Raw genomic sequence first — 27,962 nt, 5'->3', positions numbered from 1 at the left:
ATTGCTTTTGGTTTCCTGATTTGGTCATTAACTTCGAGGCACCAAACATTTGGAGTCACTTAATCTGGGCAAAGTACTGAGTACTAGTAATATGAAGCCTCCCCCCCTGTCCTTATACCAAAAAAAAACAGGAGAGAGAAGAAAAGAAAAGAAATAATCTCTGACCTCAAGTAAATTTCCTTCTACTTTACTAATGCATTATGCACAAAATAATTAAATAATTTATATGTATACCAACATACATACAGACACATAGTTATATATTCATTCTCAATTCAATTCAATAAACGTTTATTAAGAGTTCGGTGCATCAGGCACTGTGCTTAGCATTGGGCACATGATAGTCCCTGCTCTTGAGGAGCTTACAGTCTATTGGGGGAAGACAGCAAGCAAAAAGGAGCTTGAAAGTAGCTTTTTCAATGGAGTTTAAACCTATACTGAATATGTTTATACATACACATATACGTACATGTGTATATACATACATACATATTTACATTTGTGTCTATAACGTAAAGTGATAACAAGAGGGAGATAACACTAATGCTACTAATGGAGTCCTGGTCATCAAGAAAAGCATTTTGTAGATAGTACCATCCATTCTGTTCTTTTTAAAAAAAAAACTTGGTATTTTAAGTGGGAAAAGTGAGGAAGAAAATACATTTCAGGTAGGAGGAAGAGTGTTTTCAAAGGTAGTGAATTGGGAAATGGAAAGATGAGTGACTAGCAAGCAAATTGACCACAATAGAGAGTTTGATGGAGAGAAATAAGAAATAAGATCATCTTTCTCCAGGTTTTGGAGGACTTTAGAAGCCACATTGAGGTTTTTGGCACATTATCTTAGAGGTAATATAGAAGCCTCTGAAGATTTTGGAAGAGGGGAGAATCATGTTTTTATTATGTTTTAGGAATAGTATGAAGAATGGATTGAAGAAAGGAAAAAGATAAATTAGGGAGATGGTTTAGAACTGGAATAGTCCAAGTGATATGTGATGAGAATCTGAGATAGGGTAGTTAGTAAGGACAGATGGAAATTTTGTGAAGATAGAATTTATAATAATTTTCGAGTGATTAGATATTGGGGAGGGGGCAGAGAAGAAGGAAGAGTTAAGCCTGACTCCCAAGATTGTGAACTTAGATAACGGGGAGGATGTTGGTACCACTAAAAAATAGTTTGGAGTGAGGATAGATTTTGTGGAATATAAAATATGCTCTATTTTGGACATAATGAATTCTAGATGCTTACTGGATATTCAGGTAAGAGCTTCCCAGAAAGCAATTGGTAATATAGGACTAGAGGTCAGGACAGAAACTAAGGATAGATTTATAGGTTAGGGATCATTTGCATATAAGTGATAATTAAACCCTTAGGAGCTGATAAGATTATTCAAAGAAGGGTTATATAGAGAGAAGAGGTCCTAGGACAGGGCTTCAGATTTTATCAGCACTTATAGATCAGGAATGACTGGAAAGGCCAGAAAACAACCAAGAAAGAACAATATTGCAGAAAGCCAGGGAGGAGAGAGTATCCAGCAAAAGTAGGTGATTGATAACAAAGTCAAAAATTGTTGGTAGGTGAAACAGAATGAAGACTGAGAGAAGACCATTAGACTTAGCAGTTAAGAAATTATCAGTGAACTTGATGAGAACAATTTCAGTCAAGAGGAAGGCTCAGGAGTTATATTGCAAGGGATTGAGAATTGAAGCCAATGAAATGACTTCTAAAAATATAGTGACTCATTCTAAAAGCTTAACTGTAAAAGGCTTATGCTATATGTTAACAATTATGTAACTTTTTTTTTATTCCATGGTGCTTAAAACAGTTGTGAAGCTCAGTGATACCAACTATGATGTATTTTTGAGTGAGTTCCTTTCTCTTAGTTCCTGGATGATGCCAGATTAATTGATATAGTTTAGTATCAGAGTACATTATAGAGATAGATTAAATATCATAAAAATAATTTATTAAACCTACATAAGGAATCTATATGACCAATGCAAATATCTTTAATATGCTGATCTCCTATCATCCTTTAGTTGTATATATATAGAGAGAATGATTTCAAATTAAATGCCCTCTCTCACATCATAATCAAGTATAACCTTTGCTGAGTTATTTGAAAAATTCACATAATTCCTTGCATAGGAATTAACTAAGAAACCCAAACAGTAATAATAATAACTTCAAACAGAAATATTATGGTATACAGGATGATTCTTTGACTTTTATTCAGGAGATTATTCATAGATAATCAAATCATATAAATCTGTGAAAGGTGAAGAATACATCTTATAGACTTTGATATATTTCTACCCTCATTGATAAAACTTTTGTCAGATCAAGTAAAAGTAAAGGAATTATTGTTGAACTTGGTCAAACTACTAATTTTTTAAATGTAGCTGTACCTTTGCTTAAATTGAACAGCTTTTGAAAACTAATATATTTTGGTAGAGACACAATAGAGCATTGATGAACAGGAGTCAGACACAAATATTGACTTCGACACCTTAGGGTCTATAATTTTATTAGTGTGGTTACTCCTTCCATTGGCATAGTTGTGACCCCTCTATGTTTTGAGTTGCTGTACCTAAAACATTCATCACCTGGTAACCAGTCTCCAGGTGACAGACCTTTGAAAATTCTTTAGGTCTGTCCTCTGATTAGAGGAGATTCCTGTAGTATGTCCATATTCTAAGAGTTTCCAACTTCATTGGGTTACATAGCTATCACCACATTAAGCTCTATATTAGGATTTTTCTTGAATTAGTAATGATGACATTTTAAAATGGAGCATATCAGATACCTTTAATTAGCTGTTCTATGATAGTAGTTGAATCTAATGGTTGTATTACCTTCATATAGATGTAAATACCTTTAAAAAACTCTCTGTAAAGGAAAAAAAAATCATTTACTGCATTTTGCCAAATATCTGAACATTTATCAAGAGAGTTATTTGTCTTGTTTATATTTTGGAAAAGACATCAAAACTGTATAACTGTTTTTATATCTAAAATAAACATTTCAATTTAAAGAGTCAATCTAGAGATAGATTGCACACCTAGGAGGTATTGATTTTGACTATGGAACATATTTCATGATTATTTTTGTAATATGTTTCATCATAATACAATATGGGCCAAATACTTAATCAAATACTATTTGCCTCTACTGAATATAGAAGTAGAGAAAAAAATTGAATAGGGAAAAGGAGAATCTTTAGTTGTTTAAAGCACCTGAGGGAAAAAAGGTTTGCCAGGACAGAGTAGACATCATTTGGAAATTAATCAATATTGTAATATAAAAATGAAAGTTTCATCTTGAAAAGACAGAAAATGAATCTACTTTCATTACTTGGTTTGGATCTAATTTAGAAAAGTTATTAATTATAGTTAAAATTTCAGTAATAACATTTATTAGGAATGATTTTCAGTTTCTTATTTTTAATAAAAATATGCTGGTAGTGTGACCCTGAGTTCTAAAAATTTGTGCCAGTGAAACCCAAGCTCAAGCTGGTTGAAAATGTGGCAAATCTGGTAGGTTCCCTCTTGGAAAGACTTTGAATGTAGACCTGGTCATGGATTTTAAATGTCTTGTTTTACGACCAAGCCCAGTTAAGTACAGGGAAGTTCATCACCAGCTGTGCTCAGTACAAAGAGATTTATTAGAAGAAAAAGATATGTGCAACAACTCATCAAGTCCACTTACTAAGCCAGGGAGTGGTGAAATCTGTGTTGAGGGTTTGTTTCCTCACTGGTGAAGTGAAAGATCCTTGAAGTACTGATATAAGTAGGTTTCAATATAAATTGTTATTGAATAATAGACTACTTTGAAGATCTCCCTTTGGGTTATCACATTCAGTTTTTAAACTTATATTTATTTTAAAATGAATGGAATACAGTTTTAAGCAACTTCCCAAATACTTCCAAGCAGTCTATCTAAACAATAAAATAGAAAAATATTTCACTATTCAATAATGCTTAATTTCTAGAAGGATAATTTAATATATGGTACCAGAGAACCTCACCGTATTTTATTATTTTGTATTATATTATTATGTATTATATTGAAATATGTTTTGTTTGACCAAGATAAAATGTCATGTTATTTCTTTGCTTCTCTTGCAAAAAAATGATAAAATTGATGTTGGGAGAGAATAATATGTGCGTAAAATAGGAAAATTTAGGTGTTACTTAAAATTGTGACATTTCTTGAATGTGTTGACCTATGATTAAATAATAACCCTTCCATGAGTTGAGAAACCATGAACTTTCAATTATCTAAATGCAAGTTATTTTCTTTTTGAATTATGTCTTCCTAGTGAATTGTAATACTAGATTAGTTCTTTATACCTTTCTTGTGTATTTAATGTGTCACCAACTCATTTTAGATAGTATACTCTTAAAAAAAACAATTTTACTGTTAGACTAAGTAAAACAATTTTATTTAGAAAGGTAAATATGTTGAACAAAATATATAATGCATATGAAATCTAACTGGTTTTATTTTTTCAATACTTATGGTATAGTCATATTATCCTCCTTATAATAGGTAAATATTTTAAGATATAATTCAGTCCTTTAATGGATTATTTTCATTAAAGTTGTCATTTTCTCCATTTGGGCAGATTACAATCTGTCTGTGCCTTCTAATTGTATTATTCTTGTTGATATCTTCAATAGAAGACCACAAAATACAATGGGATTTTTTCCCAAATGAAAATAATGAGAAAGGAAAAGACAGGATTTTCTTGATTTCCTAGAACAGAATAATCTTTCATATTTACACAGTTGAGTAAAAGGTGTAGGGAATCTAATTCCTCCCATATTTATTTGTTTTAATAGTGAGAAGAATTTAACTCAGCAAAGTAAAACACATCCTTAATGGCTTTTCTCCAAAAAGAAAGCTTCCTTGTGTAATGCTAACATAATATGAAAAATTTCTTCATAGATAAATATATCAGTGCAAATGACTTGGTAAGTGATTCTTTGCCTGTCTACGTATCTATATCTATTTTTTTCCAAAACATTTTCCCCACATCAATATTAGAGAAAGGGGAGGGAAGGAAGGGGGGAAAGAGAGGGAGAGGAAAAGGAGAGGAAGAGACAGAGAGAGAGAGAGAGAGACGGAGAGACAGAGGGAGAGACAGAGACACAGAGAGGGAGAGAGAGAGAGACAAAGAGACAGAGAGAGAGACAGAGACAGACAGAGAGGGAGAGAGACAGAGAGAGAGAGAGAGACAGAGACAGAGATAGACAGAGAGAGAGAGTGAGCCCTGAACCTTTGAAACAATTATGCATATTCTGGCTTTGACAATGGTCAGTACTTCACTTTGCATCTTGTATCCATCACCTTTCTGTATGGAAGTAGGTAGCGTGCTTCCATGATTTGGCACTGTGGCTGGTCATTGTGTTGATCAGAGTTCTTGAATCCATTAAAATAATTTGTCTTTAAAATATTGTTATTTTGTAAGCAGTTCTTCTTGTTATGTTCACTTTACCTAGAATGATTTCATGTTTCCTTAGGTTTCTTTGAAATTATCACTATTGTCATGTTTTACATCACAGTGGAGTCCTATTACCTTTATGTAATCACTAGAATTCCATGTTTAAGGGGTAAGGGGAGAGAAGACTAATCAAAACTATTTTTTTGCTATTCAAGTCTCAGGGATTAGAGGAGTCCAAGGGAAGTAGCAAAGGGTAATTTTAGTACTGTGGGTACATTTCAGTTCAAAGGCTACTTAGCTTTCAGCCATTCATCAATGGATGGGCATCTTCTTAGTTTCTAGGTATTTTTCACAACAAAAACAACTAATATATATACACACACACACATACACACACAAGTTGTTTTCTCTTGTTGATTGCTTTGGAATAGAGACTTTGTAGTGCTATTACTGAATCTGACTTTTTGGCATAATTCCAAATTGCACATTTCATAGCTCCACCAAGAATGCATCATTGTTCTTGTTTTAATGCAGTCCTCACAGAATTTGTCATGTTATCTTTTTGTCAACGTTGTCTGACTTATTAATGCCAAGCTAGATGGTTAATGAGAAGATAGAGTCTTAATAAAATGTGGACTGTTGTGTCCAAGCTGAAGAGAGATTCCTTCATAAATGGTGAAGTTCTCCAGATGTTTCTCTATTTATAGATCACTTTGCACTTGTATACTTAAAAAAAAGATTCATTACAAGATGATGAATTTGTTTTGTTATAGCAACTCATGAAGACCATTTACATAGAGAGATCACAATCTGTGTTCCTTGAGGCAGGAAGAAGGGAGTGATGGATCATGAAATAAAATAGAATAAAAAATTAAAAAAAAAAGGAATCAAGAGAGGAAATCCTACTGGAAAGCAAGCTCTATGCAACCAAAGCTCTAGTCCTAGAAGCTTCCCTTTTATGTATAACTGGAAGTTTTTTCCAACATAGTTAATTCTAATAATTCATCTGATAGAATTTATCTCTGTGCCATTGTTAACTTGAGAGAAGCATTAGAAAGAAGGGGAGAGCTCTAGAAAATGACAAATTTGACTCTTTTCTTATATTTTTCTCTTGATGTATACTGCCAAGCCTATGAACATAAGCTGTTGATGGCAGAGAACATGTTTTACATACTCCATATTGCCCTGCATATATCCACTTACTGCCCTTCAGAAAATTCAGACTTAATGAATAATTGAATATGTAAAATTACCTGATGGTGTGGAAGAAGTTATCCCAAAAGAAGAATGATACTGTTTCCCTGTTCGAACTTTGTTATAAAAATCCAGAGGATCCAAAAGCACAATTACCTGAAAAAAAATAAACCTAGCAAACTAGGCTTCTATGGCTCACATTAGAACGACTAATTTTCTTCAGGTATGTGTTTTTTCCTTATTTTATATTTTTTCAAGTACTGATTTCTGAAAGTGAAGGTATTTATTTATCCCAACTACTCCCTCAGTGAACTTTTTTTTAAAAGAAAAAGGAATACCACCAACTTTGCACAATTGTGCCTTTTTTCCATCTGATGTTTCTTATCGTCCTCTTTTGTCCCTTCTCCAGTCCAATAGGTGTGAGGAACCTCCAAGTTGCTTCAATTTACCTTTTCTTAATTATTATTGATTTTGAACATTTTTTATACATTTCATAGTTTCCTGGATAGTTCGAATTTTTTTCCTTTGGAAAACTGTGTTGTTTTTGAACACATAAATTAGGGAATAGTCCTCAGCCTTATAAATTGTAATCAGTTCCTTCTATATTTTAGAAATGAGACTATTATTACAAAAAACTTATGAAGAATTCCCCCAATTACGTGTTTCCATTCTAAACTTTGCTCTATTGAAATTGTTTTTACAGAAACTTAAAATTTTATATGATAAAACTGTCTATTTTATCTTGTATCAATCAAAATTTTTTATTAAGAACCTACTATATGTTCCAGACACTGTGCTAAGTCATATGTATCCTCCTTATCTTGTTTAGTAATGAAGTCCCCCTGTCTATATCATCTGATATTTGAATATGTTTCAAAAACAGTGCTGATGCTTGGGGAAAAGTTGAAAGCCATCATAAAATAGCTGGGATTTTGGTTTTATAGCTTATTTGTTCATTTGTTTTTACAGCTTATTTGTTCACTCATTTATTCATTAATTCAACATGAATTCATTAGAGCCTCCTTTGTTCCAAGAGCTTTTAATCAATATCATCTTAGAAGCAAGTTAGTTAGTGGTAAGAATTGACCAACAAAAATGTCATACAATATGGTCAGTCTACCTTCATGAAAATCTTTTTCAGAATTGAATATCATGGGAAAAGGCATATACTAGTAGAGTACTTAGCAGCTATTGTATGAGATGAGCCAGAGTGGGATAGTCATGAACAAGGTGAATAGGAGAAACACTGAAAAGTTGCATCAGGGCTTCAGTGGAAGCAGTGAGGAAATCGAATACTGTCAAACAGCAGCAGATGGAGTGATTGTGACATAGTTTGCAAGATCAAAGACAGAACAACTCATTCTGAATAATGAAATTGAGAAATTAAGATGTAGAACTCTATTGATGAAGCTTATGACAAGCCCCAGTATCTGCACCCTTGAGACATTTTGCAGTCTATTTATCTAATCTCATATGATTGCAAATTTTCAAACATCATGTTGTTATGCTACAGATAATTTTTTTACAGTACCTCATTCACATTTCAAATACAAATGACACTCTATTAAATACAGATTATACACCTCCCATCAATATCTATTTCTGTTATCTTTATATATAACTATATCTATAACTATATAACTATTTAAGTTGATATCCCAAATGTATATGAATATTTTAAGAACATTGTATTATTATAGTGTCTATGAAATCAAATTTTAGAGAAATAATTTTTCTCTCAAATGAAAAAAACTTTTTAACAATATGCATCTTTAGTTTGCCTATAATAAGAAATATAATAGAATAAGAAACATCTTTTGAAATAAAAAAAATTCCCAACTTTCCTTATAGAGAGAATGGTTTTAACCTAAATAGAACCTTTTTCAATTTGCTGCCTCAAGAGCATATAAAAACCACATTAAATTGTAGCCGTGATAATGCATTACTAAAACTGACACAGAAGAGTATTTGAAACAAGGAATTTGAAGGTTGTGTGTGTGAAACTAGCATTTCTTTATTTAGTATTGGTTATTAAAATTAATTAGTTATATAGTTGAATATATTAAAATTTCTGTGCTACATTACAAATTCAGATGGTATTGATCTATTTATGAATTAAAATTTATTTATTTTTATTAATTTATTTTTAGTTTTCACCATTCACTTCAATAAATTTTTGAGCTCCAGATTTTCTTTCTATCCCTCCCCTCCCCCCACCCCAAGATGACATGCATTCTGATACAGGCTCTACATATACATTCATATGAAACATATTTTCAGATTAGTTATGTAATAAAAAAAGAATTAGAACCATAGGGAAAAATCATGAGAAATTATAAATTTAAAAAAAAAGACAGAGAGAGCAAATTCTATACTTCAATCTACATTTAGACTCCATAGTTTTTTTTTCCTTGTTATGGATAGCATTTTCCATCATGAATCTTTTGGAGTTGTCTTAAATCCTTGCATTGCTAAGCAGAGATAAGTCTATCAAAGTTAGTCATTGCACAGTGTTGCTGTTACTGTGTAAAATGTTTTCCTGGTTTTGCTCACTTCACTCAGCTTTAGTTCATGTAAGTCTTTCCAGATTTTTATGAAGTCTGCCTGCTTGTTATTTCTTATGGGACAATAGTATTACATTACATTTGTATAATATAAGTTGTTCAGCCATTTCCCAATTGATGGACATCCCTTCAATTTCTAACTCTTGGCCTACATGAAAAGAACTGCTATAAATATGTTTGTAGATGTGGATCCTTTTCTCCTTTTTATGATCTCTTTGGGATGGAGACCTAGAAGTGGTGTTGCTGGATCATTTTATAGCCCTTTGGGCATAGTTCCAAATTGCTCTCCAGAATGGTTGGAACAGTTCACAACTCCACCAACAATGCATTAGTGTTCCATTTCCCATATCTTCTCCAACATTTAAAATCATTTTCCTGTTTTGTCACATTAGCCAATCTATCAGATTGACTGTGGTACCTCAGAGTCATTTTGATTTGACTATCTCTAACCAAGAGTGATTTAGAGAATTTTTTTCATATGATTATACATAGCTTTAATTTCATCTGAGAAGGGGGCAGAGCCAAGATGGCAGAATAGAAACAGGACTTCCTCATAGCTCCTGCTTCCACCTCTTCCAAAAATGACTCTAAACAAACTTTGGAACCACAAAATGACAGAGAGAAGCTAACCAGCCACTGAAGACAGCCCAACAGGCTGGCAGGAAGGGGCCAGTGCAGCACTCTGGGAGCTGAGCACAGCCCAATGGAGCCAGAGGTTTTAGCCTCAGGGTGTCCACAACCAGCCACCTGCTGGAGAGATTTCAGATCGCCAGCAACTGTGGTGGTTTCCAGAATTATCAACCCATAGATGCTAAGGACAAAGTGAGAGGTTGGTGCGCAGTGTGGACTTTGGGAACCGGGAGTCCAGCAGTGTAGTCCAGCCTTTGCCCCCTGGAGGGAGAAGCGACTGAGGCGTGGTGGCCATGCAGCCACCACTGCTTGGTTACTTCAGAGCATATGACCTGTGGATCGTAGGGGGACCAAGTAACCAGTCTGAGGGGTAATTGCTCTTGCTATAACCTGCTTGAATCTGGATCACTGTTGAAGGTGGAGATCCTGGGGTGTGTGACCAGTTTGCCAGAGTGTATGGAGGCTTCAGAGAGGACAGCCAACTAATAGCTTCAGCAGCAGAGAAAACCCCAGCAATTGGGAAAAGCTCCCTTCTCTGGTAGCAGAGTTCTACTGTGGCAAAAAGCTCAAAAGTCAAGTAATTGACTGGCAGCATGAGCAAGCAAAGGAAGCAAAGCAAGCATAGAAATTCAACTTTACATTCCTATTTTGGGGATAAAAAGGATCAAAGCATGGAACAGGAAGAAGACAATGAAGTTGCAAATCTTGCACCAAAAGCTTCCAAGAAAAATATGAGCTGGTTACAGGCCATAGAGGAGCCTAAGAAGGATTTTGAAAACCAGATAAGAGAAGTGGAGGAAAAATTGGGAAGAGAAATGAGAATGATGCAAGAAAATTATGAAAGGAGAGTCAACAACCTGACTGAAGAACATAACATCTTAAAAAATAGACTACCCCAGATGAGAAAAGAGGCTCAAAAAAGCAATGAGGAGAAGAATACCTTAAAAAGCCTAATCTCCAGGTGGAAAAAAGAACCTCAAAAGCTCACTGAAGAGAATCATTCCTTAAGAATTAGATTGGAGTAAATGGAAGCTAATGACTTTATGCGAAATCAAGATACAGAAAAACAGATCCAAAGAAATGAAAAAAATAGAGGGCAGTGTGAAATATCTCATTGGAAAAACCACTGACCTGAAGAATAGATCCAGAAGAGATAATTTAAAAATTATTGGACTACCTGAAAGCCATGATCAAAGTAAGAACCTAGAAATCATCCTCCAGGAAGTTCTCAAAGAAAACTGCCCTGATGTTTTAAAACTAGAGGGCAAAATAGAGGTTGAAAGAATCCACCGATCACCTCCTGAAAAAGATCCCAAAAAGAAAACTCCTAGAAATATTACAGCCAGGTTCTAGAGTTCCCAGATCAAGGAGAAAATATTACAAGCAGCCAGGAAGGAACAATTTGAATATTGTGGAAACACAATCAGGATAACACAGGATCTGGCAGCTTCTACACTGAGGGACTTAAGGGCTTGGAATATGATATTCTGGAGGTCAAAGGAACTGGGATTAAAACCAAAAATCACCTCCCCAGCAAAACTGTGTATAATGTTTCAGGGGAAAATATGGTCATTCAATGGAATAGAGAACTTTCAAGCATTCATGATTACAAACAAGAGTTGAATAGAAAATTTGACATTCAGATACAAGAAGAAAGAGAAGCATGGGAAGGTAAACAGGGAAAAGAAATCATAAGGAACTTATCAAAGTTGAACTATTTACATTCTTAAATGGAAAAACAATAATTTTAAGTTAGGAAACTTTTCTCAGTATGAGAATAGAAGGGAATAGAAATGTATGTGTGTATATGTACATATATATGTATATATATGAGGGTACATGGGTGTATGAATATATATATATATATGTGTGTGTGTGTGTGTATGTGTGTGTAGAGGTATACATAGACAGAAGACAGAGGGCAGAAGATCAATTGAATAGGAAGGGATGATACTCAAAATGTGAAATTTAGAGGTGAGAGAGGTATAAATATAATGAAAGGAGATGGGGAGAGACAGAAAGGGGTAAATTATCTCATATACAAGAGGTAAGGGAAAACTTACAATGGAGGGGAGGAACAGGAAGGCAAAAGGGAATGGCACCTTACTCTCATTGAATTTGGCTTAGGGAGGGAATGACATAAACATTAAATAGGGTTTCTCACCCTGTAGGAGAGTAGGGGGTAAGGGGATGAGAGAGGAGATGATGGAGGGGAGGGCAGCTTGCGGGGGAGGGAAGTTGGAAGCACACACTTATGAAAAGGGACAGGGTCTAAGTAGAGAATAGAACAAGTAGGGGGTGGGATAGGATGGAGGGAAATATAGTCAATCTTTCATAATATGTCCACTATGGAAATGTTTTGCATAGTTACACATGTACAACCTATATTGAATTGCTTATCTTCCTGGTAAGGGTGGGTGAAAAGGGAGGAAGGGAAAGAATCTGTAATTCAAAGTTTTAAAATCAAATGTTTAAAATATATATATATATATAATTATTATTAATGTATTTAAAATACATATATAATTATTGTTATTATTTTGCATGCACCTGGGAAATAAAATATACAGGCACTGGGCCATGGAGATCCACCATGCCCTTCTGGAAAGTCAAAGGGGAATGGGGGAAGATAAAGGAGAGAGCAGATTGGTGGATGGGATATTCAGTGGGATCACTGTTTTGGGGTGGTGGGTAGGGGAAAAATGGGGAGAAAGTGTATAACTCAAAATCTTGCAGAAATGAATTATGTAAACTAAAAATAAACAAAATTTAATTAAAGGAAAAATATTAGTAAAAACTAAATTTCATCAGAAAACTTCATATTCATATCCTTTGACCATTTATTAGTTGGAGAATGATTTGTATTTTTATAAATTTGACTGTTTTCTATGTATTTTAGAAATGAGGTCTTTATCTGAGATAATGGTTGTAAAAATAGTTTCCCCGTTTTCTGCTCCCCTTATCTTGGTTCCATTGACTGTGTTTGTGCAAAAACTTTTCAATTTAATGTAATCAAAATTATCAATTTTGTATTCCATAATGTTTTCTATCTCTTGTTTGGTCATAAATTCTTCCATTCTCCATAAATCTGACAGGTAAACTATTCCTTGGTCTCCCAGTTTCCTTATAGTATCAGCCTTAATATCTAAATCATGTACCCATTTTGACTTTATTTTGGTATAGGGTTAAAATTTATTTATAAAATAGTTCTAGAGTAAAAGATAATTAATTACTGTTTTAGGTACGGTCTTATATATTGATGACTAGTGCAATGTAAAGGAAAGTTTAATTGATTTGGTATCAGTGTATGTGAAGTTGAGCCTTGATTTCTATATTCATAAGCTGGGCAAGATAATTAATATCTCTCATCTTTAGTTTCATCATCTGTAAAATAAAGATAATAATATATGCTCTTCCTACATCATAGTATTCCTGTGAAACCCATCATTTGGAATTACTTGTACAAAGTGCTTTGCAAGTGTCAGTTGGAGAAAATAATTGGCCTTTGTCTCTGCCCTGAAAATAACCTCTTTAGAAGCCTAACTTGGGGAAATTGAAATCTTTATTATTCATTGGTTGGCACTAGCAGTTGGAGTGAAGACAGAAGATCAATTCAACAAAACAGATAATTACAATTGACAGTAGGAGTATATGTCTAAAAGATACCCTTAGGTAGAACTAGAATGAATCAACCCAATACATAACTTTGCTAGAATTTTATCTTTGGTGAACAGTGGTAATAAAAACTTCATTGATTGAAATGCAGTGGTGAATGGAGAATGAAAACTTTGTTACTTTACATTTTCAAAAATCCAGTTTCTAATTGATCAAATAATACAATTTTGCTATTACATTCCAAGATATTTAATGTAAATTCCTTCTTGATCAATCCGTCTCCCGCCCCCAATTCTTTTAGTGCTGATTTTATTCATTATATTGATCATGGAACTAGAATGTTAAGCAGTCTTGGTCACTGTTCAGAAACAGTATACAAACGTATACTGGTAGCAACAAGTACTGTTAAGTAAATGTACCCTAAATTTGTGGTCCCTAAAAGTGATTTTCCTTTCTAATACCTTAGGTTTTCCTCATATGTTTCAAACAATATTAAAGTTTTTAACTCTTCCTCCTTATTAATACAATACTAATTTATTTAAATTTAAATGTATATACACATGGCACTTTTAGGTTAGGAGAAATGTAAGTTATTGCAGTTAAACAACAGATTGTCACAACTCTAAAGCATTTACAAATCATCCAGAATCCAAATGAAAGATCTACTGTTTTTTTTTTTGGTAGATTTTTAAATGCTGAACTGCTCATTTTTATGAATTATTCCAACTTTGATAGGAATATTTTCTTAGAAATTATTTTTTTTAAGCAAATACATCAAGATTACTGCTTTTGTTAGTCACTTTCTGAGTGACTTTGGACAAGTCTCTTTCCTTCTTTGAGCTTATTACTTAATCTGTTTTATGATGGAGTTGGATTGTATGTCCTCTTAGTTTCCTTTTGTGTTTAAATTTGTCATCCTCTGATGCTATCACTACATAGATGCCAACTAATAACTTTCAGTATATTTTTTAGGGTTCGTGTGTTTTTTTCTCTCCACCGATTTAGATTTGTTAGTGTACTCACCCACAAATATTTGAGCAGGTCTATTTAACAAAAAAACTACATAAATCTGCCTATTACTTCTTATTATGGAATTTATTCCAAGAACCCTTTTAAAAAAAAATATTTTCTGAAATATTGCCAAATACTCAGTATTAAAGAGTTCCTTTGTTAATGCTGATCTTTCCATCAGGTGCTTTCCCTGCCTGTATGCAGAATCAAATAATGGTTTTTCTGTAGGAAAATAATTAGAAATAATGAAATAATAATGGCAATACTTATGATATAATAAGAGCAATAATAAAATTCTATAAAAAGTAAAGGTGTTTATATTAGAATTGCACACACATTTTTAAAAGTTCCCTTTTTATCTTTTATGAGGGGTATGACAGGTTTTCAAGGCAAACTAAGCTTATTAAAAAAAGAGAAAAACATAAAATAGATCAAATGCAGATTTTTCATAGTATTACTCACTTTTCTGCAGCTTTTAATGACACATTTATTTGGTAACTTTTCTTACAAGAATTATCAGTTAATGAAATATGTTTTAGCAGTTATACCTAAAATGCCCCCAATTTAAGTCCCACAAATTGGCTTATTGCCTTAGAATGGGGATTTTTTTTTTCTGTTTTGGACAGGCAAAGAAATTGAGGGGAATGGGGAGGGGGGAGGTGTATGTATTAAAACAGCAAGATTCTATTAAGATCACACTCTGTGTCAGCTATTGTAATAAACACTGGAGGTGCAGAGACAAAAATTATTCCATGCACTTAAGAACCTTTCATGCTACTTGGGAGACAATATGTACACATACGTTTATGTAAAACATATACAGAATACATATGAGGTAATTAAAGGTATAGAGAATACTAGTAAATAACATTTCTATAGTACTAACTATGTGCCAGCCACTGTGCTAAGTATTTTAAATTGTTACCCCATCTGATCCACACAGCAATCCTGGTTGTAGGCAGTCCTTGTACTATATTATCAAGGTGAGTGACACGGTAGGACCTTCCCTTCTGAAAGATCACATTTACTAGGGGAAACACCATATATAGATAAAAGTAAGTGCAGTGAATATACCAAATAATGGGGTAGGGAAAGCCATTTATTATTGGGGCTCTATTCCCATTTCTACTGCACGTTATCTCTTCTGATCCTTGGCAAGACACTCAAACATTCCAAACCTGTGTTCTCTCAACTTTAAAATGATGACATCTGGAGATCCAGGGATAAGACCTTTTTTGTCCTTGTTACATGAAACAGTGCTGAGATTCAAAAACCTAAATGATTCATTGCCAATCATTAATTTCTTAAAAAAAAAAAGAATAAAAGGAAAAAGGAAAAGAAGTGAGTTGTTTTTGTCTTTTGAGGGATAATAACAAAATTTGAGTAGAGTGGACATGACCATAAGGCCTTTGTGCTTCCACTGTGTTGTAAAGATGAAATGAGATAATTGTATGTATTTTTGAAAACTTTTATTTTATTTTTTAATCTGAACCTGCAGATTTTATCTGAGTCTTACAGATCTTTCTGGAGACAAGAGAGTTAAGTGATTTGCTCAGTCTTTTATTCTATTGAAATTTAAATGAAAGTAAAGATATGTACACCTATAGATATAAAGGAATCACTATCAATAAATGGATTTAAATGTTCATTTTCAAAACATATATTCACCTTCCATTTCAGTCTATCATATAAAATCATTCTCTACAATGAAATGGGGGATTTAAAGGGAACAAATTCTATTCCATTTTTTTTTATTTCAATTTCCAAATTAAAATGTTTTCATTGGTCTATAGGAATGGGATTAAATGGAAGAGTACTTGGACTCTATACAGGCCTTTATTTGGATGGAGTACAGATGGAATAATGAAGGTTGTGATGATACTGAATAGGAAAGAGTAAAGTCTGTGGGTTTTCCCTGGGTATTAAAGAAAAAAAAGTAGTTTTTTTTTCATTTTTGTAGAATAGAACATCGTAGTTTTCAGTGCTTGAGAGGAAAATGATGGAAACATTTTACAGTATTTGACATACATTTTGGATACACAAAATAAAATTATTTGTCTACTTTTTAAAAAGTGATTTGCTTATTGTCATAGAGATAATGTTCCAAAAATAAGACTTTAATACTGGTCCTTCTTGCTTCAAGGCTCTAACCATTACTCCATGCTATCTTTTTCTAAATTCCGTCTGTTATCAAAATACAGGGAATTGCAGTAACAAATTTCAGAAGGGTGCTATTGGATGAGTGGTGCTCAATATAAAATTATGACATGGTAGTAACACTTGTTTCTCATAGGCTGTGCCAGCAGACCATAGACTTTGGCTTGTCCTACCAAATTACAAAGTGTTTGAGTATTAGCCACATGGTGAATTGTTATCATTGATTGTAGTTCTTAAAGGTATGAAAGTTGTACAGTGTTAATGTTATTGTACAAAGTGTTATCCCAGCTTTTCTCATTTCATTCTTCAGCTTTTTATAATTGCCTTCAAGTTTCTTCATTTTTATAATATTTATGTTATTGTATAAATTATTCTTCTTGTTTTGCTTACTTTACCTATCATTACTTCATTTATGTCTTTCCATATGTTGTTTTTAATATTCCATATCTATTCCCTCATTTTGTATAGCACAATGGTATTCCATCACATTTATATGCCACAACTTATTTAGCCATTAGTAAATTGATGAACATCCCTTTAGTTTCCAGTTTTGTTTTGTTTTGTTTTGCAGTCAGTAAAAGAGCTGCTATAATATTTTGTAAGTATAGGACCTTTATTTCTCTTTTTTGATCTCTTTGGCACATAAGTATAGCAACAGCATAACTAGGTCAAAGGGAATTCACTATTTAGTAATTTTGTGTGCACAGTTCCAGATTGCATCCAGAATGAGCTGTACCCATTCACAGGTCCACCAATAATAGACAGTAGTGCATCAATGTGCCTATTTCCCCATAGCTCTTCCAACATTTATCAATGTCTTTTTTTGTTGTTATTTTTTTCCCTAAGATGGTTATGAAATCTCACATGGTAAAATCATACATAGCTCCTTGTAGTACTGAATTTTTGTTTCACATATTAGCAAAATCCATATATAATGTTGGCCAGAGTATGGACTGTCCTCAAGTATGGACATTACCATTAAATAAGAACACTTTTAAGGGAAAATTGATACTTGATGTGATATGGATTGCTTAAGGTTACAGAAAACATAGATATTTCAATATCAAATTCAATAGTTGGTACTAATTCTTAATTATGTACTGCAAAACAAATGCATCCCAATTCTAACTCTTTTGGAGATGTACAATACTGGAACCTCAGAACATGAACAGTAGGTCAGTAATACTTGAATGCTGCTATCTTCTTCACTTGTATTTATTCATTAGGATAGCATTTTGCCTACTCCCCAAACCTAGAGATCCTATTACACCACAGGTTCCATTACTAACTCTCTCCTTCTCTCAGTAGCTTTGTGTTTTGTGACTGAGTTCCAAGCACTATCTGCCCTGGGGGGTCTGTAAATAGGAAGCCAAACTTCAAGATTAGGACAATATAGTATGAACTCATGAGAGATTCCTGGGGATAAGTTCCCAACCATAGTCTCTTCTTAGTCTTGGGTGCCTGGAGGAAGAAGAGTTGATATGCTTTACAATGAAATCTACTTTAAGAAACTTTGCAACTGGGATGAAGATCCTCACTGGGAGTATGCAGACAGCTGCTTCAAGATAAGAGAGGAATTTGCTTCTAGTCCTATACCAGTTCTTTTCAAGCATGAATGTAGCCTAAAGGTCTTGGGAAACTGCTGCTACTACATTTGTTGCTCCTGAAGAAATCTATAAGTTTTAAATGATGTCAGTGGCAATAAACGCACAATTTTAAGTCACATTTAGGGATTTTTTTTTGTTTTTGTTTGTAGTTCAACTTTTATTTCACTTTTAGGTTTTATACAAGTGAGATTTTGAGGGAAATTTCAGCAAGTATTTGAATCAAAGTTTCAATTTTCATTCTAGAAACACAAATTGTAAATGCAATTTTAAGATAATGGCATTTGTTGCTCCTTTATAAATGTCAAAATATTATATTTAATAAGATAAGTGTGTGTTCTTAATTTGGATTAATTTTCAACTAAGATTATGTTTTTTGAGAAGAATTTTATTTTTTGCTGGGGTCATGGAGAGGAGGTTGAGCAGAAAGCAGAGAAGAGGCATGATATCCCCCTAGGGTATGTTGTTTGGCTCATATGCTTTTTTGAAATTGGCATAAAACCTTATGAGTGGGCACATTGCCATTATAACAGATGGGGATGCAAGAGAACTAGAGCAAACATCAAGTTTGACTGTTATGGACCACATTCCCATGGAAGAATGTAGAAATGGTCTGTAGTGCTCTCATGTGGGATTTTTGCTATTTCATCTCAGGGTCAGAAAAAAAGTGAGAATTATGAATGAGTTATAGTAGGCTATTAAAATAGTTTTAAGATGGATAATGTAGAGATAAGTTTTTAAATATTTCCATGATACTGATGATTTCATATACAGTGTTTTTAAAATCAAATACACAGATGTGACTCCAGAAGACTGGATGAATTCTGGAATAAAAATGGTAGTAAATTAGTTCAGCAATATATATGAAAAGACATTCTATTTAAAATTTTTCTGTAGTAATCTTATCTTGTTCCAAATTTCTGTATGTTCTCTAATTATAGCCCTAATTTTTGTTAGTCTTCAAATCCACAAAATATTACCAATATTGTTAAAGTCAATTAGAAAAACAATTTTGTAATACCTACTATGTTCTGATGCTGAAGACATATGTATATGTATATGTGATATATGCATGTATATATATATATATACACCTGCCTATGTGCATATGCATATGCATATGTAGACTGTTAGATTTATAGTTGTTGTCCTTCATTCTGTAAGAGGACCAAAATGTTGTCACAATGTTGGGGTCAAGATACAGTATTTTCAACTGTGGCTGATAAACCAATTCACGCTTAGAATGCTCATTGTCCATATAAACATTTAGAGTGGAGATGTCTCTAAATTTGTGCACCTCATGTTTCCTTTGAGCTCCTGCAGTTCTGCTTTGCTCATAGAGCTTTGCTCATCACTTTCTTTGAAGCATACATGCCATGCTGGGTGGTCTTGTGCTAGTGTTTCCCATGTCTCACAATCTATTCCAAAGATCTTCAGAGAGACCTTGAGAGTGTCCTTATAATGCTTCTTCTGGTTTCTATGAGAATTTGCCCTGTGTGCGTTCTTTTAGGTAAACATATTTTTGGTATTAGAACATGACCAGTGCATCAGGGTTATACTCTCTGCAGTAGGGTTTGAATGCTTAGCAATTGAGCTTGAGAAAAGACATCAGTGCCTGGTACCTTATCTTACCTGGTGATCTTGATTCTGTGATTCTGACGATCACCTAGCAAGAAGAAAATACATATACACACACAGACACATAGACACACACACACACACACACGATAGTAAGGTCCATCTATCTATATATAATCTCTGTCTTCAAGGACGTTACTATCTACTAAGGCAGACAAAATAAGTGTACAAAGAACTTTGTGTAGAGTTACATAAGTGATATAAGATATGCTCAGGAAAAGTACAACAGTAAGCTGAGAACCATGACAGGAAAAAATTTTCTGGCTCTTAGAAATTAAGGACAATTTTATAGAGTAGGTGAATTTAGAGTTGGGCCTTTAAGAATGAATGTAATTTTTCAAAGTGGTTCTCAGGAAATAGAGCATTCTATGTAGAGCAATGTTGTGGCCAAAAGCAAAAAGGGAAGTAAGAAAACTCATGGCCTGTTAATCAAATTACAGACAGTATCCATTGTCTGGAATTTTGGAAAGGTGAAGGAGAATATAACATTGGAGAAGGACAAAGTAAGAGTGTGGAGGCATAATTACATTATATACCTGGAAGGTATTTGAGGGGCCATGTAGTCAAAACCCTTCCTTCTACAGATGTAGAAACTGAAGATTAGAGATGTCAAATGACTTGTAGTGTTAAAGGAAGGATTTAGACCTCTCAGGCCTTACTAATACAGAGGCTATGTGTCCTCTTTTATGAGCTAAAACATTTTGACCTTTTTCTGTAGCTAATCGAGAGACAAAAAAGTTTTCTGAACAATATAGTGACATAATTCCTAATATATTTTAGCAAGATTTACCTAAGGTTGACTGGGGAACCTATTATCAAAGTGGAGGCAAGGTGTTTCAGAGCCTGAAAAGAGGTTATTTGAGTAAGAGTGGAAAATATTTAAGGAGTATTTTATGATACAATCAATGGGACTTGATGACTGATTGAATATGTTCTTGCTGCAGGAGAGGAGTCACTCACAATTTTTGTGGATAAGCGGAAGTTGAGTAAGAGATCAGAAGGAAGTGATTCTACAACCAATAGTTCCTCAGTCACTCTTGAGACTCTTCATCAACTTGCTGCTTCCTATTTCATTGATAGGGACAGCACACTACGGAGACTTCACCACATTCAAATTGCATCCACTGCCATAAAGGTATGAGCTTGTTCTACAATTGTGTAGTTCTGTATTTTCCTTCCTTTGAAAGATTGAAATATGCATTAGCTACCATTAAAATTAGCTGAGTATTATTTGTTTCCCATTCTTTTACAGTATGCTTTTGTAATTGTGAGGTAGTTTTGACACTAATTTTACCTGGAAGCTGTGTTCTGCACCTTAAGCTTTTTAATTAGGCAGCATAAAATTAGAACCATCCTAATTAGCTCACAGAAGACTGATTGTTTTATATTGAACAGGGTCAAGAACATAAAGTTGTGTGAATGTAGATTTACCATTAACTTGAAGGAAGGGAGTGAATTTCTTGTTTTTTTTTTTTTCAAAAATCTTTTCTCTTTTTTCACTGAAAGTGAATGAAGAATCTATCAGTTACTTGGCTAGCCCTGTGATATCCAAGGTATTTTGATTGTACACCCCTGCCAATAGAAATTTTGAAGCATATATTATCTGATATATGGACATTTGTTTGCTTATAAATTGCCTATCTCCTACTATGCTTACATATGTAAATATATTTATAACATATATATAAATAATATACCAACTCGAAGACATTTACTAATTGGATAATTTTTAAATGATGATATAAAAATGAAAAAATAATTAAAATGTATATATACACACGTGTGTATGTGTATGCATGGGTATGTGTAGAATCACACATTCAGAATTAGAAGAAATCTCAAAAGCCATCTAGTTTAACTTCTTCATTTTATAGCTAGGGAAACTGAGGCTTAGGAAGATTATTTACTTTATTAAAATGAAAAAATGAGAAATTTATTCTTAATAAATATATCTGTAATATTTTCAGTGAGAACAGTACAGGTAAATATATTTTATTGTTATTTTGGTATAATACTGTGTCATATGGCAATATGTGAGTACAGTTCTAAGATCAATATATTCTGATACTTAGTTGTAAAGGTTGTCATAGCTGAAAAATATAGTTCACAAATTTAAATTAAATTCACAAAATTATATACAGTATACCTAAATGATTTAAGTGCATTGCTGTTACCTGGGCAAGCTAAATAATGGTATTCATTTTCAATCCTATGCATCAATTTTGTAAAGCTTTTGTTTGAAATTCAGCTACCAAGATTCTATCGTCCTTTATATCAGTTAGTTGTTCTTGCAAAATAATTAGTGTTGTATTTTATTATGTTTAACAAATTGGTTTAAAATTCACTGAAGCTCTGGAAGATTTTTAAAAATATAGGAAAATTATATTTACAAGTTTTTAAGGTGTATAAATATAATTTTTTTAAAGCAATTGGGGTTAAATAACTTGCTCAAGGTTACACAGCCAGTTATTTTGTGTGGGTGCCAAGTATCTGAGGCCAGAACCGATCCCGGGTCTCCTGATGCCAGGGCCGGCGCTCTTACTGCGCCACCTGGCTGTCCCGATAAATAGAATTTTTATAGGTGTCAATTACAGTTTTTAAGCCATGAAATATCTTGCTATTTGTGATGGATTCATACTATCATTAATATTTCAAAAAATAAAAAAAACATGAGACAAGGCTAATCATTAATGGTAGTAAATAAAATTATTAATGGTAGGGTAAGTAAAAACCATATTCAAAGTAATCGTGATCATTTTTATTTTTAACCAAATTCCTTGTCAGATTTGATTACATTGTAATTGGTTTTAACTCACAAAGTAACTAAAGAAGTAATACTAGCAATATTAAAAGTCAGCTCAGCCATTTTGTTTTTTATTTACTTGTGCTCAAATATTAGTGTTATCATCAATTCTTGTTTTTTTTGCAAAAATCTGTTTAAACTACTTTGTTCATTACATGAAGTTTTATTGCCTTAATTAAATTTAGATATAACCTGTAAATCCACAGTGGTAGGTCTGAGTGAAGTACTTTTTGTCACAATATACTGAAAATGAATAAAGTGAAGATGTCATGGACAACTACTATCCACTGTAAAACTTCCTTTTTTTCCCTAATGATATTTTTTGTATAATATGTGATACGTGACCCTATGATTTATGAATTGAATGAGGGTGCTTGTATTCTCAATCCTCATGTTAAATATTAGCAAAGCTCAATTTCTTTCTTCATATACATATAAAAATAAATAGATATGCTAACGTTTCCTTCCTGTGCACCCCATTTAGTAACCAATGGACTAGGGATCTCTTAGGTTCCTTTGAATTTTGTGTTCTCATGGTGTTTAGCACTGTGCCAGTAAAAATGGGGAATGTTGCAGGAAGCTTTTCACAGTCTTCTATGCATTCCTTGTGAGGAAAAATGGTAAATATGAGCTAGATGATAATAGTGCTGGTTGAGTGATAGGACTTAATATGTTGTGGCTAACAGGTCAATGTCAAGTTATAAGAAAGTCTGAATAAAGAGGCAGAAATGGTTTTTCATTGGACTTGTGCTATTTAGCTTTGTTTTTGTGATTTAGATAAAGGCATGGATACTATGCTTAACAATTGTGAAAATGACACAGAGCTGAAAAAAAGGAAAGCTTAATTATACTTTGGGTCATAGTTAGGATCAGAAATTATCTCAGTAGACTTGAATATTAAGCTGAATTAAGTAAAATGATATTTAATCAGGATAAATGTAATTTATATCTTCTATTTCAAGAAAACTTCACAATTATAAGATGGGGAAGCATAAATAGAGAGTAGTTCATCTGAAAAAGATCTGGAGGTTTTAGTAGAATGAAAATTCAAAAATGAGTGAACATTGTGAATGGAAAAAATAATACCTTTTTGGAAGTTTCTATTGAGAAAGATATTGTTTAAAAAAATGGAAGTGAGAATCTTAGGATCATAAGAACCTTGGAAGGGGTCTCACTTTCTATCTTGTCTTACCCCTAATTTTACAAATGAGGAAACTACGGCACTTTTAAGTAACTTGTCCAATGTTCGTTAGTAAGCAATAGAGGCAGGATTTGAACCAAGGGCTTCTGATTCCAGAGCCAGTGTCAGAACACATCTGCAAGAAAGTGTTCTGTTCTGGTCAGTGAATTTTAGAAAGGATATTCATAATCTTAGAGCCATTCATAGAAAGATGGCCAGAATATAAAAGAACTTCAAGATCATGGTGTTGTCTTGGGTTGAAGGAACTAGAAATGTTTAGAGAATAGGAAGACTTAGGGAGTAATTTTTTTTTTCCCCCAGATCTGTCCTGTGGTAAAAGAATTAGGAATTAAAGACCCCACTTGCCAAAACTAGGAACAATTAGTAGGAATTATAGAGAGACTGATTCATGCAGGATATAATTAAAAATTCCCTAAGGATTTCAGCTGTCCCAAAGTGAAATGGGCTGCTTTAGAAGGTAGTGAATTCTCTCAATTAGAAGGTTTCAGTCATATGCTTGGTGAACTTTGTTCAGGATGTTGAAAGAAGATGGCTTTTTTCATCTGAAGTCTCTCCCAATGACTAGATCATGTTATTCTACTATTATAAATGATTCACTCTCATGAATAATAAGCATTTATAAAGCATCTGCTGTGTGCCTCACACTGTGCTAGGTCCTGGGGATAAAAAGAAAAAAGCAAGTAATCTTTGGACTCTAAGACCTAATGTTCTGTCTGAAAAGACTGTTTTTCTTTCTCTCTCTCTTTCTCTTACATATATACATATCAGTATACCTATCTAGATAGATTTATATAGATAGATCTATCTATACATACACATGTGTATATACACAGTGTATGTATGTGTACATAAGTGTATATATATACACATATACATATATACACAAATAGATATATCTACCCACTTATGTACATCAATATAAATAGAGTTTATTGAGAAGAGAAGGGGAATGATGCACTCTGATTTATGCATAGGAAAATCAATTTGGCATCAGTGTGAAAGATTACTTGGGGATGTAAGATACTTTTCGTAGGTAATGAAATTGGGAGGCTATTGCAATAGTACAAGTAAGAGATGATAATGGCCTAAACCAGGGCGTTGGTTGTATGAATGCAGAGAAGGGGAATAAATGTTAGGGATGTTGTAGAGATTGAAATGAGATTTGGAATGAATGTGTAGGGTAAGTGAAAGTGAGATGTTGAGGACGACATTAAGTTTAACATCTTAGGTGACTAGATCCATTGTGGTGTCTTCAACAAAAATAAGAGGTGAGAGTGGCAGGAAGATAACAAGAGTAAGGGGAGGGAGTAGAGGCCAGATCACTTCACAGTTATGATTAATGTATATATAATTTAATGGTATGGAACAAGAATAATATTTTGAAACCTTAAATAATAAAATCTCACTTGTATTTATGTAGAAATTATAGTTTATTTTCAAAACACTCACATATAAAATAATCCTAGAGATATTTACTTTGAGATTTAAGTGAAAAGGCCTGGCAGAAGGTTTTTTCAAATATATATGCAGTAATTTGAAAAAAAAAAAACCCCACATTTTATCATAGAAGATGGCTTTACAGTAAAGCTCATATCAAACTATTGATTTCTTGCATTCATCATCAGTACTTAGCATTCACGATGGGGTTTTTCTCCCATTTAGAAGTGAGAGATTTACATATGTAATTTATATTAACTCTTAAGAAATATAGGACTATTATTCTATTTTTATTTATTTAGGATTTTCCCCAATTACACTTAAGAACAATTTTTGACACTCATTTTTAAAACTTTGAGTTCCAAATTCTATACCTTCCTCCATCCTGTAGCGGCAAGCACCCCAAGCGTCCTCAGGGTTTGCAGCTACCACAGGTTCTTGGATCTGCTTTGTTAAAGGAAAGCAACTCAAAATGGGTTAACAAGCTTACTTTAATCAGTCAGACATATATCATTTACCTTGTTCAGGAGAAAAGGTCAGCACCCTGAACCTCAAAGTATACAGGCATAATTATCAAGACAGAAACATCAAGTAGACAGATTTCCAAACTGTCCAACCATTACATCCATACCCAGTCAACATCTGGGTTTCCACATTCTGGGTTTTTCAAAGCCGGGGGACTCTCAACAACGGCTTCCCAGAATTCAGATCAAATCACAGAACACTTCTCAAAGTGAGTCCCCAAAACAAAGCTACACATCAGGGCTTATATAGCCTTCTCCTGGCTCAGAGAATGTAACAACCTTATTGACTCACTGGCCAATCAAGAAGTATCTACTGAAAAACAAGCCTCCCACCCCAGGCTTCAGGTGCACATTAGCCTAGGGGCAGGGAAGATCTTTAAAATTTACATTTCCATTACACATCCCCACCACACTCATTGAGAAGGCAGATAATTTGATATAGTTTATAAATGTGTAGTCATGCAAAGCAAATTTCCATATTAGTCATGTTGTGAAAAGATAACATAGATGAAAAAAACTCAAGAAGATTAAAGAAAGTAAAAAAAAAAAGTATGATTCAATCTGTATTCAGACACCATCAGTTCTTTGGAGATAGATAGCATTTTTCTTCATGAGTCCTTCAGAGTTGTCATAGATCACTGTATTGTTGACAATAACTAACTAATTCACAGCTGATCACTTTGCTATATTTCTATTATTTTGTACAAAGTATCTTTTACTTTGCATCAGCTCACATAAGTCTTTTCAGGTTTTTCTGAGAGCATCTTGCTTTTCGTGTCTTATAGCACAATAGGATCCCATTACAATCACATAGCACAATTTGTTCAGTCAATCTTCAACTGATATGCACCCTCCCAATTTCCAACTTCCTGCCACCAGAAAAGAACTGTTTCCATGCATATGAGTCCTTTTCTGTTTTTAAATTTTTTTCTTTTTTTGGATAAAGACCTAGTAGTAGCATTGCTTGGTCAAAGGTGTGCATGATTTTATAGCCCTTTGGGCATAGTTCCAGATTGCTCTACAGAATGGTTGAATCAGTTCGCAACTCCACCAACAGTGCATTAATGTTTCTTTTTTCCCACATCCCCTCCGATATTTGACATTCTCCTTTTCTGTTCTATTAGCCAATCTAATAAGTATGAGGTAGTTTCTCAGAATTGTTTCAATTTGCATTCCTCCAGTCCAGGTACCTGTAATGGGAATGCAAATTTGGAAGATCTTCCCTGCCCCTAGGCTAAAGTGCACCTGAAGCCTGGGTTGGAAGGCTTGTTTTTCAGTAGATACTTTTTGATTGGCCAGTGGGTCCAAAAGGTTGTTACATTCTCTGAGCCAGGAGAAGGCTATATAAGCCCTGATGTGTAGCTTTGTTTTGGGGCTCACTTTGAGAAGTGTTCTGTGATTTGATGAAACTCTGGGCTAGCCGTTGTCCAGAGCCCCCCGGCTTTGAAACCCAGATGTTGTTTGGTATGGATGTAATGGTTGCACAGTTTGGAAAGCTGTGTACTTGATCTGTTTCTGTCTTGATAATTGTCTGTATATTCTGAAGTTCGGGGTGCTGACCTTTTCCCCTGAACAAGATAAACGATTTATGTCTGACTGATTAAAGTAAGCTTGTTAACCCATTTTGAGTTGCTTTCCTTTAACAAAGCAGATCCAAGAACCTGTATGGATAGCAAACCCTGAGGATGTGCTTGGGGTGCTTGCTGCTACAGTACCTTCTCATGGTTATAGACAGCTTTGATTACTTCATCTGAAAACTGTTCATATATCTTGATCATTTATGAATTGGGGAATGGCTTCTATTGTTATAAATTTGACTCAGTTCTCTATATATTTGAGAAATTAGGCCTTTATCAGAGAAACTTCTTTGCTCATTTTTCTGATCTGATTCTTGACTTTTAACTCTCTGTTAAAGTGGGGCTCTGCTTCCAGTATGGAAGGTGCGCTATCCCAAGCTTCAGGGGTTTTGTGTTTCCGTTTTCAGAGATACTTCTAAAGGATCTGTAAGTTTTTGGTTCTTTCAAGGTGGAATCATCTAAGTTGAAGTGTACTTACCATTCCTGCACCATTGTGGCTGCAAGCTCTGGTGCTCTAGTGCCCCTCCTCACCCTGGAACAGCCACCCAGTACTGTGACCCATA

At 33.8% G+C, this 27,962-nt stretch overlaps 1 protein-coding gene across 3 annotated transcripts in view; it reads left to right on the top strand.

Annotated features, from left to right (window-relative positions):
* The window catches only part of BRINP3 (BMP/retinoic acid inducible neural specific 3), a 515,429-nt gene that overhangs the window by 279,447 nt on the left and 208,020 nt on the right, over positions 1–27,962 (top strand). For all 3 annotated transcript variants that reach the window (XM_069074446.1, XM_069074444.1, XM_069074445.1), the window contains exon 4: positions 20,802–20,992. In XM_069074446.1, the coding sequence (XP_068930547.1) occupies positions 20,802–20,992 (191 nt within the window). The remainder of the gene's footprint in view (positions 1–20,801; positions 20,993–27,962) is intronic.

This window comes from Petaurus breviceps, unplaced genomic scaffold, assembly GCF_028583685.1.
Source record: "Petaurus breviceps papuanus isolate PSGF00001 unplaced genomic scaffold, PetGlider_PUasm1.0 90895, whole genome shotgun sequence".
Lineage (NCBI taxonomy): Eukaryota > Metazoa > Chordata > Mammalia > Diprotodontia > Petauridae > Petaurus > Petaurus breviceps.
This window is presented reverse-complemented; position numbering and strand designations above follow the sequence as displayed.